Consider the following 16100-nt stretch of genomic DNA (forward strand, 5'->3'; position numbering starts at 1 on the left):
ACAGAAAACCGGAGGTATCAAGCATCATTTCATATAAATACTCCAACAATGGAGTTGTTTCTCTCCATCCCTTGATTCTTCTACTATGTTGATTTTGCTTTCTATATCTTGAAAGAAGCCAATGACCTGCCTGAAGGCCCAGGCCTACATTCTTCACATGCTCACATATATCAGAAGCACCACTGTCTCTTCCAGGACCCCCTTGAAGAATCTCATTTTGGACATCCTGCAGGTGCCAAAATCTGTGGAGCTTAAGCCTCACACACAAAAATGGCTTTTTTTTTTTTTCCCCTGAGACAGGGTTTCTCTGCTGCCTGTCCTGGATCTCACTCTGTAGCCCAGGCTGGCCTCAAACTCACAGAGATCAGCCTGACTCTGCGTCCTGAGTGCTGGGATTAAAGGCGTGCGCCACCACTGCCTGGCCAAAAATGGCTTTATATCTGCAGACAACCTGCACATGCCATCCTGAACACCTTCACATCACTAGCTAGCCTGCACAATCTAATACAATTGAAGAGCAACTGGCTCCCATATTGTACCCAGTTTCATTTGTATTGTTTTTACTGGTGCATTGTTTTGCTTTGGGATCTCTTTGACCTTCAGTTGGCAGAACCTGCAGGTCAGGAGTCAAGCACACTTGTTTCCACCATCTCTTTTATTTCTTCCACTCAGCTGATCCGTGAGTGCCTTCAGTCCTAACTGAGACATTCTTAAATCTACCCCTTTCTCCACATTCTCACCACCACAGCCTGCGCTTGGACCCTCATGGCCTCTGCCATGAATTTCTTTCAATGATCCCATCTCTTCACTTAGCTTTTTTGGCCCCTCTCCCATTTCTGTGATTCACACAACCCTAATTCAACACTCACCACAATGCCAAAGTGTCTGCAAAGGGGGAAAAATGTAAGCAGTCTCAGTTCCTTGGCCTGAGCAAGAGATCACAAACTTCCCTCAATGTTTTTTAGAAGTGAAACAGTTTATTTATAAGGCAGAGGTTCTATCACCCAGCCTGAGAAGTCTAGGGTTCGTCTAAAGAGTGTTGAGGCTGAGGTCACTGTCTAAAAGAGGCTGGTTGCACTGGCCAGGAGTGGAGTCTCTATGTCAACTCTTTAAGTCTCCCCTAGATGATTCCAACACATAGCTAAGATGGAAAACTAATTTACAATATGGGTAGAGAGACACTTCTGCTTTCAGAGAGCATGAAATAACAAGGTCTGCTGTGGTTTTATCTGAAATGTCTCTCTTCCAGGCTCATGGTCTGAGGCTTATTTCTCAATCCATAGTGCTATTTGGAGGCCAAGGGGGCCATTAGCTCTAGAAGGTGGGGCCTGGTGGTGGAGGCAGGTTAGGCAGGCAGCTTTTTAAAGGTAGTTCCTAGCCCCTGCTTCCAGCTACTCTCTGCTTCTATGGCTCCTGCACATGCCTCCACTGTCACAGGCTGGCCCCATTGCTGTGACTGCCCACCATATTGGACTGCAACCCTCTGGATGAGCCAGAGTGAATCTTTTCTCCAATCCATTGTTTCTATCAAGTGTTTTCTCTCAGCGACACAAAAGTGACTAACTCAGGGTCTGGATCCATTCTCCCTAACCTCTCATAGAAATTACTAAAATCTTGGACAAAAACCCAATATGGGATGATGATTCCCAGGTACTACAAATTAGACAACCTAGGACAGCATCACCAAAGAATGAGACAGGTCAGTGGGTGTCTTAAGATGAGGTTAAAAAGGTTTTTGTTAAACTCCATCATTAGAATCACTTTTGATATCTCCAAACATTACAAATTATGAATAAAACAAGTGTGCATAACTAATAGCTCTAAGCATTTCCCATTGAAGACTTACCAGCTGGGGTCCAATGGCTCTGGTCCCTGTTAATACTCTTTCCAAAATCTGTACAACCAGGTGCCCTGTGTTGCCAGAATAATTACGGCAAGAAGGTAATCACTAGCTGCTGCTTTTTTGGTCTTGAACTCCTCAGCCTCCTGAGCTCAAGAAAATAAATCTCCATTCTCTATAAATTGTCCAGCCTTGTGTAATATGTTCTAGCACAGAATGAAACATAGACTAAGAACCTTGTCATTTGTAATAGATTAAATTACAATTAAACTATAAAGATTAATTATAGTTAACACCAGCTGATTAAGAAATGTGTAGACATGGGAGATACTCAAGGATTCCCAAATGTCTTAGGATTCTGTTGCTGTGAAGGGACACCATGACTATGGCAACTCTTATAAGGAGAGAGAGACGCTGAGCCTGGCTTGAGCAACTGAGACCTCAAAGCCCACTCCCAGCGACACACTTCCTCCAACAAGGCCACACCTCCTAATAGTGCCACACCCTACGAGCCCTTTGGGGTCCTTTTTCATTCAAACTATCACACCAAACAAAATAGACTATAACCTGGTTAAAAGTATTTACTTACTAAAGATGGGGGCGGGGGAGGCATACAGAAGAAAGAGAGTGATAGTCAATGGACATTTACTCTTCAGGTAAAAAATAACTCATTTGTGTCCTTGATACTCTGTTTGGAGCTCTCAACATTTTTCTTACAAAATTAAAATCCACTGACTAACTGCTCCTGCTCTTACTTCAAATATTACAAACAAATATAACAAGTATGCACAAGACTTCCCTGAATTAACAAAAGAGAACCGGGTTCCCACTTATATAAAAAATCCTTATTATAAATTAATAGTTTGCTATTAAAATTTGGGGAAGTAGCTAGGTGGGTTCATCCACTTGAGAAACAGTGAAGTTGGAGGCAGAATTTGGACACACTTTCTAAGTAAGGACACACTGTACAGCCTCATGGGGCACAGTCAGCACAGGCTTTCCCAGAAGAGACTTCCTTTATTTTTTTTCTCTCTCCATCTTTCTGGTCCAGCATTTGCTCCACGCCATACTGTTACAACCATAGTTCAGAGCTGAGATTCTGGAGGTTCCAGCCAATGGCGTCACTGCTCAATGAACAGCATAAGCTGAACATGGGTAGTAGAGCTGCTTTCTTACATGTAATAGCTGAGAATTAGGAAAATCATGCTCAAAGCACCACTCCCACACACACTGCTGACACTCTAATATCCATTAAACTGCTGTTCTCACAGCTGGTATAGAAAGTATGCTACCAGGTCCTTGAACATTTGCATTTTGTTTTAGCTTTTTCTTGATTCTTATTTGAAATTGCAGTTATTTACTTTTTAGTTAGCACACACAATGATAAGCTACTTAAGATTTCTACTTATCTATCATCTATCTATCTATCATGAGGTGTGTTTTTGAGACACAATCGTGCTGTGCGCCCCAGGCTGACTTTAAGCTCACTACACATATGTGAATATCAGGGTGTGGTGCCACAAACCTATAATATCAGTTGAGGCAACTGGGGAGGCTTAGGAAGGAGGATGACGAATTTGAGGCCAACCTGGGCTACATAAGAAGACCCTACTACAAAGCCTTACTGCCATAATTTAGAGAATCATGTGCTAGACCTACAAATTTGTTATTGTCAATGACAGTGAGAAAGATCACCCCTCCATGATGAGTGTTTATTTCTTTCTAGAAAAAAAAATTCAGCTTTTATATAGATTGGTAAGAAGCTTCGAAATTTTAGAGACATGTATATATGAATAAACAGACATTTTTGGTCAAAGCATACTTACATTTTAGAAACATAATTGCATTTGGGCTTGTTTCATTTTGTGTAAAAATGCATGTTTCTTGCTTCATTATTTAATTTCCAATAATTTATTCTTAATAAACGTGATCCTTTTAGCTATTGTATAATTGGAAACAGAATTTGACTACATTCTCTTGCATAAACAGGGGTAGTATGATGAATAAAAGCTCCTTTGAATAGAATCCTCTTTCTAGTTCACAAATACAGCAGACTTTGGAACATGCAATACAAATCCAGCAACTCTTCGGTCTAAAGGTCAAATCTCTTTTAATCCGAATCCCAATTCCACTCATAGGAAACTGAAACCTAAAGGTGAAGTTATTATTATTATTATTATTATTATTATTATTATTATTTTTTAAATTAAAGATCCCAATTAGTTAAAGGCAAAGTGAAGACTTGAAATCACCATTGCTTTTTGGTTTGAATGAAGTACCAGCTTCCCACGACGGGGGAAAAGTACTAAATATTCCATGACAAAGACATGCTTACTTAATAAACGGCAGCCGTACAATCTGTCCCTTCTCCTGGAAACATTAACACGACAGATTTTCATTTTGCTGTTGCTACATGAAGAACACGGGGCCTAATCTACCGGGTGTGTTCTAGGCCAGAGCCGAGGAAGGGTCTGGGTTCAGATAGAGCTAGCCGGACCAGAGTATTCAGCTGACAGGCCCAGGCTGGGCTCCAGCGCTGCAGAGGAGGTAAAAGCAAAGATCCGGGGTCTCTGCGAACGCCCCTAAGGTTTCCGTACTGGCATAGCTTCTGAGTCATCTCCTTTGGCTCAGCTCAGCAGGCGTTGCCTCCTACCTCACCTGCACCAGCGCAGATCAAGCAAAGACCTTAGGATAGAGACCTAGATTCCCATGCTTTCTCCTGGGCATCAGCACCACACCTTTCTTCCTGCTCTACCCAGCCCTGTCTTGCCGGTCTTATTTGCTCCTGGGAACCCCCATCTCTTGCGTGCCCGCCTAACCTTACCCAGCAATTGTCACAGGGTGACAACCTCTCTTGAGAGTGCGGATCCTCCCGCCAGGATCCCAGCCCCGTACTGCTCACTGCGCACCAGCACCCCTGCACACCAGCACCCCTGCACCACAGCTTTCCCAGGCTTCAGCGGCCGAAGCTGCCCGTTCCTCACCTCATCCAGGGTGCTGCCGAGGCTGCCTCCTCTTCCTCTGCCGCCACCGCCCAGCTCCCGGCCCGCTCTGGGGGTCGTCGTTCCCGGCTGGGGGGCCGCCACGGGGCCTGGCGAGGTGCGTGGTGAGCCCAGCAGGGCGGCGGCGGCTGCGCATGGTGACAGATGGACTCGCTGTCCGTGCGCTTCATGGGTCCCAGGCCTGGGCACTGCGCCCTAACTATGGTTTCTGCTTGGGTTCCCTTGGTTTCACTGGCTGCCCAGGAGCATCCTTCCGGCGTGGATGAGCATCTACTCCAGAAGCTGCGGCTGTGGCGGAGACGCGGCCAGGTTCGGCCTCCCGCGGGGCTGCCTGTCAATTGCTCCGCCCAGACGATTTGGTCCCTCCGCTACAGACGCTAGCTGCCCTGCATCCTCCAGCATCTCAGCTTCTCTCTCCATCTGAGACCTCAGCCTGGCAGTCTTGTCATTCCCAGACCTCACTACTGCCTCCTCGTACTATGCACTCCAATGTCACCTTCCCCAGTTTCTAAGCTTAAAGAAGTCCCTGATGGGCGAGATGGCCCAGGGGGTAATAAGGGCACTTGCTGCTAAACCCTATGACGTGAACCCACATGATAGGTAAGAACTGACATCCTCAAGTTATCCTCTGACCTATGCATGCGCGCGCACGCGCGCGCGCGCGCGTGTACACACACACACACACACACACACACACACACGAAATATAAACAAACAAACAAATAAATAAATAGGCGCTTTTTTAAGTTCCTCCTGTCCTCACACTTCTACCTACTTTCCTGGTTCTTTCGTTCCCTTTTATATTTTAAGCTGTTTCTTGCTACTGAGTCCTCAGCACACTGCTCCAGCTTCTTGGTTAACTTAACCTCTTTTCTTCTTTGCCCCAGTCCCTCATCTCCTAGAATCTTCTTTTCTTCAATTTTCTCTTTGGTTGGGGAGGGGGAGGGAGGGAGCTTCCTGAACAGTTACAATTTTTCTTTCAGTTGGGATTTTCTGATGGTCATTTTCTAAGAACTCATAGAAAATAGTATCTCCCATCAGGCCAAGTGAATGTTGTCATCTAAAAATAAGCAAGCAAACAAACAAACAACAACAACACCACACACACACACACACACACACACACACACACACACACACACACAGAGGCAAGGTGGTGCGTGCCGTTAATGCCTGCCCCTGAAGGCAGAGGCAAGTGGATCTCTGTGAATTCCCGGCCAGCCTGGGCAACAAAGTAAGTTCCAGGACAGCCAGGGTTGCATAGTGAGACAAAACATGTTATCAAGGCATATTGGTTTATGGTTGTAATCCCAACTACAAGGAAGGTTGAGTCAGTAAAGGATCAGAATCTCAAGGCCAGTCTGTCTCAAAACAAAATGAAATGCGACAGGGATATAACTCAGGGGTAAGCATTCCTATAGCATGTGCAAGGCCCTGGGGTCAATCTCCAGCACCAACAAACACACATAGGTTAACTAAATCATCACTCAGCGGCCATTCCAGCAGCCTATTTCTTATATCCCACACCTCTCCCTGAAGAACAGAGACAAGCTATATAACCTCCAACAAAGCTGAATGCTTCTGCCGTACTCTCCTGTATAGCACCAGGCCTATGGGCAAGCCACGTTTGTCTTTGTAGATGTGCACTGTGGATGGAAAAGTTCTTAGACAGTGGCCATCGGGCCTGGTGGACTCAACCTGGACAAAAGTGAACTCATCGTAACCCACCCTTTCTCCAAAATCTGCTGTGGTTCAGTGTTCTGGCTTTTAATCTCGGCCCTATCAGGTACCCAGCTACCAGAGACACAGACCTGAATGCTATCAGTGGAGATACAGCTCTCTCACATACACCACCGCCGCCTCTAATTCTCCATTACTCATCTTTATCTTTAACTGATCCTCCCCAGCGTGGTGGCAGCTGCCTCCAGAAAACGAAATTATTGGGAACCTCATTCTTCTCTCTTTCAAGGGTCTTAATCTCTATCTTCCTTCTTGGCCTTTTCCAATCTGTCTTATCTGGGTTGTTTACCTCACCTTCTCAACCAGGGGGGTTCGAAGTGATATCTTCTAGTCTGTGTCTCCTACTGCTCGTGTCCATTACCTCCATCTGTGTGCCATCAGCACGCTCAGTCTCCCATCCCCCAAGCACCCTCCTGTTTCTGACAAGCCTTTCCCCGGTTTTTTCCTGCAATTTGCTTTCACACATTGTTTCACTTGCTGTCCATGCTCCCAATTGCCTGCTGTTCTTCAGACTGGTTTTCTGCAATGGGTTTCTTTGGCTCGGTTTCATTCACTGAGTCATGTATTAGAAGAAACCTTTTACACAGCACTAGCTAATAAGACTGAAAAGGAAAACCACATGGCTTGGTTAACTTTAGGGAGTTAGTACATAAAATAAGAACTAGATGTTTTCACAGCTGTGATTTAAGATGGTTACAAAACTGAAAGGAAATAACTTGTCAAAATGGGAGTGCAGCTCAAGGAAAGAAGAGTTCCTGCCTAACATGCATGAGATCTTGGGTTCAGTTCCTAGCAGAGAAGAAAAAGAAGTTTGTCATGCGCCTGTTGCCATGTTTTCCTAGTCCTTCAGGACTTCCACGTGGGGCTAGAAAGAAGTGGGCACAGAGCAACTGTGTGAGTGGGGTCCCTGGCAGCAGGGACGATAAGGACAAAAGACTGTGAAATAACATGAAAAAATAAGCCCCCCCCCTTTTATTTCTTTTTTGGTTTTTGGAGATAGGTTTTCTCTGTGTAGCCCTGGCTATCTTGGACTCACTTTGTAGACCAAGCTGGCCTCAAACTCACAGAGATCCAGCTGCCTCTGCCTCTTGAGTGCCGGGATTAAAGGCATGCATCACCACCACCCAGTTGAAAAAGAGAAGTTTTAACAATGTGGGCATATAAAATCAATCCAAATGTTCAAAATTTATGCAAATGTAAAGCTTTAAGTATCCAAGTGTCAACTGGATCTCTACTGTCTCTTTTTTTTCTCACATGATATAAGATGCCGGAGGCTGAGGAGATGGCTCAGTGCATAAGCATGAAGGCATGGGTTCAGGTCCCTAGCACCTGTGTAAGGCCCAGCACGGTGGCACAGAACAGCTACCACTGTACCAAGTCCAGCTCTGCACACAGGCTTCTAACCTTACTGCTTAAATTACGGTTGTTCTGCAAAAGACCATGCCAGGTCCATCCATTTCCCCAAGCCATTTTTTATTCCCCTCAAAGAATTTAGCTTCAAGGCCCAAAAGAAATTGTGATGTTGGCATCAGATTTCACGAGGTGCCACTCCACTTATTCTATGCAACTAACACTCTTACCGTCTTCGGGGCTAAGCACGATGACTGTGAGTGGTCACGATGACTGTGAGTGGTCGGGCTGAAAGGGGATTTATGTGGCCTATCTACAAACAGGCTGAGGAACCACCTCCACCACAGGACTCTAGATTTATAGATTACCTATTTTGATCATGGATTTGGATTCCAGATGCTCACAATTTGGTTCTGCTCAGTGATAGGTTTTGCCTAATACACAAATTTAAAAGAACTGAATTCCATAATGGAAAGAGACTATGCCAGTTTTTGTAACTGAGGCAGATAAACAGTTTTGGTGAAACTGTTGAAAACTCCAAAGCTAGTATTATGACTTCCTACTCCAGCCAAGATGGCGGAATTGCATCAAATTAACCCCTTCACCATGGGAAGGAAGGAACTGAATAATATACAGGAAGTAGTAATTGTGCGTAAGAATTACATACCATTTTGTGCATGATCTGTATTTGCAGGCATTGAGATGTGACCAGTGCAGGCAGAACATGACACTGTGATATTTACACAGTGATGCACAAGTATTTAGTTGATGCTGGGCTTCCTATTTCCAGGGGATTTTCAAACTGAGGCACAACATAACAGAGCTCAGGTAAAAGACAACAGCATCCCCAGGCTGAGTAAAAGGCTAAATCCCAGGGCAGCCAAAGTGGCTGGGACTGCAGACATGCTCCCAGAAAGGTGAAAAGTGTGGAAAAAGAGGTCATGAATATAGATAAAAATCCTCACTAAGCTAGTGGTTTGTTTACCTTATGACTAAACTTGGCATGCATGAAAAAGTTACCAAGAAACCCACCAGAAAACAGCAGCTCAGAGTCTAGTGAGCTAAACACAATTTTAGCTCGCAACGGAAGTTGGACTTCAAGCCTCAAAGTGTAGATACACCAGATCTTGCAACCAAGGCCACCAAAGGACCATGTTCTTGGAATAAGGGCACAATGATACTAAAAGAGAACAGATGTGACATAGCTTGAAACCAAACATTTGCAGGATCAGAGTGGTCTACTAAGTATTCTTTCTACCTCCCAGAAGACAGAGAATATTAGCCAAAGCCTCTCTATTTTTCCTATCACTGTCCAATTGCAATATAAAATTGTCAGCCGTACTAAAAGTCACCATTCAAAGGCAGGGAATATTAGCCAAAGCCTCTCCATTTTTCATATCACTGTCCAAATCCAATAAAAAATTGTGAGCCGTACTAAAAGTCAGATCCAAATGATTAAACATTAAGAGAGGGCTTTAACCAAAAGAGCCAGGCATTAGAGTTGACAGGTAGCTTAAATACTTAGGCTTAAAAAACTAGAAGAAAAGATGGAGAAAAAATGAAAAGATGGACCACTTGTTTCAACATACAACTGAAAACTATAATAATATAATAATAGACAGACTTTCTAAGACTAAACACAATTGAGGACAAGAATCTGTGGTGGTTTGAATGAGCTGTCCCCCATCGGTCCAGGCATTTGAGTACTTCCAGTTCATGGCACTGTTTGGGGAGGTTGAGGAGGTGTGGCCTTGCTGGAGGAAGTACGTCACTGGGGCAGGTTTTGAGAATTTAAAGACTCATAACATTTCTAGTTAGTTCTCTCTGTTTCATGCTTCCTGTCAAAGATGTGAGATCTCAGTTTCTGCTCCTGCTACCATGCCTGCCACCTGCTGCCGTATTTTACTGCCATAATGGCTTATCCACAATCCAAAACAAACCCTTATTTCTGTAAGTTGCCTTGGTCATGGGTTTATCATAGCAACAGAAAAGTGGCTATCACAGACCCCTTTGCTGTATTTCCTAACAGTGAGTATAGCAGAAGTCAGGATTAGTGATCTGAATTATAGCTCCACCTAAGCTGAAGGGCAGAGGCTAAAAAAAAAAAAAAAAAAAACCAAGGGATTAACTTAACACAGTTAAAGGGTCTAAGATATATGTAATTTCTATACCTGAAAGAGAGGCAAGAGGATGTCCTAGAAGCAGTATTTGAGGATATCAAGACCAGCATTTTCTACACATGGGGAAAGAAAATGGGCCTCTCAGACTCTGGAATTTCAGGAAACCTCTAGTAAGACAAAAGATGAATATCTACCAGAAATAGTAAAGGCAGTTTCAGTTCATAAATTTGTCGAGGACAGCTCTCCAGTTACAACAGACCATTTGACCATGTGGCTGGTTTCATATGCCCAACAGCTCCAGGAGATGTGCGTGGGTTGTTGGGTTGGGGGCCTGGGGGGGGGGAGGGGCTGGAAATGGGGAGGGACATATGGAAACTGTATCACTAACATCACTAACCCAAGACATCAGCCTAGTTAGTTCTGAGTACCGGAAATAAGGACGTGGAAAATAGTAGGCTTGATAATGATGATAAGAAATAAAAACCAAAGTCCTTTAGGCCACAGTTAGTGTTGAGTCTTATCAGATATTAAACAGCTGAAAGACCCAAATTCCAAAGTGGATTATAGAAAGGATAACTTTAAAATTATTTAAATGACACTTATATCCAGGCCCTGGTTGTATCTTAGTGGAAGAGCACATATTTAGCATGCACAAGGTGCCAAAACGATATATATTATATTTTCAAAAGAAGATTTACTGAAGAAACATAAAAAAAAATGATAGAGCACTTCATAATCCACTTAGTAAAATAGGTGATAACAATTGGTTTTGCAAGCACAGACACTTAGGCAAACTAATGATAGGCAGGTAGATAGATAGATAGATAGATGATATAGAGATAGAGATATATAGATAGATAGATATACACACATATATATGATGTGAGTAGACATTCACACTCAAAAGTAGGCAAGAGGCTAACAAGATGGCTCAGTGGATAAGGCACACTTGCTGCCAAGCCTGATGACCTGAGTTCAATCCCTGGAGCCCACATGGTAAAAAGGAGAGAACTGATCCCCCAACAAGTTCACTTGCCCAAGCATGTGCACACATGTACACACACTATTATAAACGAGCAAACATACAGACAAACAAATGTGAAAAGTAAAATGCACACCACCATGTAGCTGAGGTTTTCTCCAGTCCTTTCTGACCCATGGTCAGAACAAATATCTCTCACCCGCCAGTCCCACAGCTGCTTAGACCCAACCGAGTAAACACACAGAGACTTATGTTGCTTCCAGACTGTATGGCCACAGCAGGCTCCTTGTTATCTAGTTCTTATATATTAAATTAACCCATTTCTATAAATCTATATCTTAGCACATGGCTCGTGTCTTACCGGTACTTTACAAGTTGCTTGTCATGGCGGCGGCTGGCAGCATGTCTCTGCCTCAGCCTTCCACTTCCCAGAATTCTCCTCTCTCCTTTTCCTGCCTATACTTCCTGACTGGCTACTGGCCAATCAGTGTTTTATTTATTAACCAGTCAGAGCAACACATTTAACATACAGAATGTCCCGCAGCACCACCAAGGTTGGTAACTGTGTACATCATGCTTTTTTAAAGTTTTTGTTATTGTTATTATTATTATGATGATGATGATGATGATGATGATGATGATGGAATCTCACATCCGGCAGCAGCCCAAATGACTACACAGGCCACTCCCATCAGGCTTTCCCAGGCAGGAAAGCCCAAGGACATCATCAAGGTACCAGACAGAGGCACAGACTGCATACATCCACATGGATCTCAGGTTTCATCATGGCCTGGAGCAGCAACATAGACCACAGACACCAACAACGCAGGGCTACAGTGGTCCTTTGAGGAGGTCCAATCCAGTCAGTGAAACTTTCCTCCTCTCTGGCCTCTTTTGTCCAGAGCCAGGGAGATCCTGCAGACAAAGGGCAGGTTGAGGGCTGAGTCTGTGTCTGCTTAAGCTCCAGGCTGTTGCACAACATCTGGCTGACCGTACTGGGCAATGCCAGCAAGCAGACTTTGGCCCTCTCTTTTCACCTATCACTGCCATTATGTCTCCAGTTCTGCCCCTCTCCATAGCGCTATGACCACTTGGTTTTTCTATCTTTGCTGCCTCTCCATTACATATTTGTTCTTTGTAGTGGTACCCGCTGCCCCAAGCCATAGGGCAGTGCTTTGCTATCTTCCACCATGCATCACACTTTAAAAAAAAAAAAAAAAAAGATGTATTTTCTATGTATGCAGTGTTGGCCACTATGTTTGACTATACATTACATGCATTCCATGGAGGCCAGAAGAGGGCATTGGATTCCCAAGAACTGGAGTTACAGATTTGTTTGCAGATGCTGGGAATTGAACCCAGGTCCTCTGGAAAAGCAGCCAGTGCTCTTAACCACTGAGCATCTCTCCAGCCCCTTTGCTTTCTAACTGCAGTCATCTAAAATACTATGAGAGAAAAATCTAAGCCCTTTGATGAGATCCATCCTAGGAGGTGGGGGTTGGTGGAACAGGAGTTAAAGATGATCCTCAGCTATAGTGTAAGTTTAAAGCCAGCCTAAGCTATATGAGATCCTGTTTCAAAAGACAAATTTAGCTGGGCAGGATATTACCCTGAAGTCACCACTCCCTTTATTCCATTTCTTAATCTGTTTATCTCCTTGAACACAGAACTAAGCTCCATTCTACTTCCTGGTGCTCCTTTTCTCCTCAAATTATACATTTTGTAATTTTACTTTCTCAGTTTGCTCATTTTCATTAGAGTTAACATTAGTAACCACATGACAGAGTCTACATTAGGTTGTTTTAAGATTTCCTCTGCTGGTGGAATTAATCCAAATCTCTTCACTTTAGCCTCAAGCAGACTCTTCAGACTAGGTCAAAAAGCAGACATACTCTTCACCAAAATATCACAAGGACAATCTCTAGGCAACATACTAAAATTCTTCTCTGAAACCTCTTGAGCCAGTTCCCCACAGTTCAGATCATCCTCAGCACCACTGTCTTCCATGCTCCTACCAGTATGGCCCATTAAGCAGTGCTTAAAGCATTCCATTGCTTTTCTAACCCAACATCCAAATTCCTCCAAACAAAAAACATGGTCAGGCCTATCACAACAATATTCTAGCCCCTGGTACTAATTTCTATCTTAATTAGGGTTTCTATTGCTTCAACTGAAACCATAACCAAAAGGCAAGTTGGGGAGGAAAGGGTTTATTTGGCTTACACATAGTCCATCATTGGAGGAAGTCAGAACAGGAACTCAAGTAGGGTTGGAACCTGGAGGCAGAAGCTGATGCATAGGCCATGGAGGGGTGCTGCTTACTGGCTTGCTTCCCTTGACTTGCTCAGCCTGCTTTGTTATTAAACCCAGGACCAATAGTTTAGGGATGGCACTACCCACAATGGCCTGGGCTCTGCTCCATTGATCACTAACTGAGAAAACACCTTACAGCTCAATCTCATAGAGGTATTTCCTCAACTGAGGCTCCTTCTTCTCTGATAACTCTAGCCCATGTCAAGTTGACATACAAAACCAGCTATTACAGTAGCTTAATATGAGTTAATTTAATTTGATGTGTGTATGTAGTTGGAAGGTTTCTCTGGTTCTGCCCAGCTCCACAGTCCTACGTTTCTCTGTTCACACTCAGCCCACAGTCCCACAGCCACTTATAAAATAATTATTCAGAAGCTTATATTAATTACCAATTGCATGACCTATGGCAGGCTTCTTGCTGGCCTGCTCTTATACCTTAAATTAACCCATTTCTATTCATCTATGTTTTGCCATGTGTTCCGTGGCTTACTCATCTGCTGGCATGTTATTCCTTCAGTCTCAGGCTGGTATCTCCTCTGCCTCTGCCTTTCTTCTTCCTGTCTCTTTCTTGGATTTCCTGCCTTGCTATAACCTGACTCTCTGTAGGCCAGCAGCTTTATTTATCAACCAATCAGGGCAACACATATTCACAGCATACAGAAAGACATTCCATAGCATGTGTGTTTTTTAAGATTTAAGAATTCTCTGACATCGCTATCTATGATTCATTCCACTGTCTTCCCCAATTCTCACCACCAAGGTTCTGGAATTTTATTCATTTCAAAACATTGTGTATTGTTAGGTCAAGGATAAAGATGAACTTTAGCAATTAGTTTTTTGTTGTTGTTATTCAGTGTAAAATGGTCAAGGAGGGCTTTCCCTGTACCTAGCACAGGGTTGCTCATTGTTACAGAGCTCTGTGTTGCTCAGAGGATCAAAGAGCAAGGCAATCCCAGATGTGAATGGGACAATGCACAGAGTCAGAAGCAAAAGTGACTCAGATTCCAGAGTCCCTAAGGTCTGAGTGTCTGATCAGATACAGCAATAGCTTTTCTAGGTTGTATTGAGCAATCTAAGAGAACCACACCCCCTTTTGGAATAACAACTCCAGTGGTGGAGGGCACCAGGATCATGCAGTATGTTTAAAAGGAAAACATAAGGGGTGTGAGTATAAATATTGTTTCATGAGATGGTTGGTAGAAGGCTGGAGTTGTGTAGTTCAGCAGTAGAGCATTTGCCTGGTTTGTGTAAGGTCTGGGTTGGTTCTTCAGCCCTAGGGTAGGAGTGGGGATGGGATTTCACCCTATAAAGAAATTTTGTAACTAAAATTAACTCCAAGTAGCCTAAGCAAGAGGAGTGGAATTTATCATAAGGAAACAATGATAAATGGCATACACTCATGAGAACACCATAATTAAATCCATTGTTCTACATGCTAACATAAAAATTAAAATACATTTAAAAGAAGCAATGGAGTCTGATAAACATACAGGCAATACGCACACGAGTCTTGGGAAAAGCTGAGAGTCACAAATGAAAACAAGGCTGAGACTCCCACTCCAAGCCAGCTTCTCTATACATGCCTACTATGTTTTGCTCTGTTTCTCTGACTCACATGGAAGTGGCCTTATTGGAAATAATTGTTATTAAGTCCCTACTACTAGAATCGTTCTATCAGGATGGATGACAATCATTGAGATTGTGGTAGAAGGCATATCTTTGTTGATGAAAGGTAGAAGTTAGAGATAATAGCTGTAGACTATTTTAAATATATTATGACTCTACCAAATCAAACATTATTCACACCCAAATTTCTTTCTACTCCACATTGTTTTTGTTAATAGTACCATTAGTTTTTTTTTTTCTCTTATCTATCCAATTCTTCATCTTTCATTATGGAGTCAATCACAGGGTTTCATTGAGTTTTAACTCAAAAGCCTCATGAATAATTTGGAATAATTGCTGGAGGTAATTTAAATTGTAACAAAAGCATATATTATTTAACCTATATCTATAGGTTAAAGAAAGAACCCAGGGGTGGTGGCTCACCCCTGTAATCCCAGCATGTGGCAAGCTGAAGCAGAAAGCAATTGTGACTCCAAGGCCGGCATGTACTATACGTGAGTTCTAGGCCAACCTGAGCTCAACTCAAGTTCACATCGCTGCTAGCTGTGTGACCTTGAAAAAAATCCTTTCCTACAGCTTCCCAAACCATAAAGTGGCAGCCTTCAACTAACAAATTTTACTGGGCTGTTTGATTAAATTTACAAATATTCATGACTAACTATAAACATTTAACAAAGAATAGTTGTTACTAATGTAATAAATAAATTCATATTATTTCATTTTTTAACTTACAAAACACTTGTACCTACATGTTCACATTTAATAGACACAAAAAACCTTAAGGGACTAAGAATATCCCTTTCATACAGATGAGGACACCAAAGAACAAAGAGATGAGGATCCCTCCTTCAAAGTAGTTGTCTAGAGGTTCAAAAGCAAGTGAAAATCAAGTCATTGGAAAGCCTGGTAAGATTACCCTTTATATACCATGACAGAGGCAGCTGAGAGCCTAGATTTGGGGAGCCTGAAGGACCTATGCAATTCTTGTTCTTTATAGAATGTGTATTTGCTGAACTCTTTTTAAAAATTTCTTGGGTATGGGTGTTTCACCTCCACTTATGTCTTCGTATCACGTGCATGAAGAGGCTGTAGAAGCCAGAAGAAAGCGTTGGAGCTCCCTGGAATTG

General features: G+C 43.0%; 1 protein-coding gene across 5 annotated transcripts in view; it reads right to left on the reverse strand.

The window, feature by feature from the left end:
- Positions 1-5430, reverse strand: part of LOC118586386 (myomegalin-like) — a 197489-nt gene extending 192059 nt beyond the window's left edge. For 3 of the 5 annotated variants that reach the window (XM_036191569.1, XM_036191574.1, XM_036191565.1), the window contains exon 1: positions 4825-5430. In XM_036191569.1, coding sequence (XP_036047462.1) covers positions 4825-5012 — 188 coding nt within the window. In that variant the 5' untranslated portion in view covers positions 5013-5430. The remainder of the gene's footprint in view (positions 1-4824) is intronic. The other 2 variants (XM_036191570.1, XM_036191567.1) reach the window with 1 other exon arrangement.
- Between the last annotated feature and the right edge of the window lie 10670 nt (positions 5431-16100).

The sequence above is a fragment of the Onychomys torridus genome, chromosome 6 (genome assembly GCF_903995425.1).
Source record: "Onychomys torridus chromosome 6, mOncTor1.1, whole genome shotgun sequence".
Taxonomy (NCBI): Eukaryota; Metazoa; Chordata; class Mammalia; order Rodentia; family Cricetidae; genus Onychomys; species Onychomys torridus.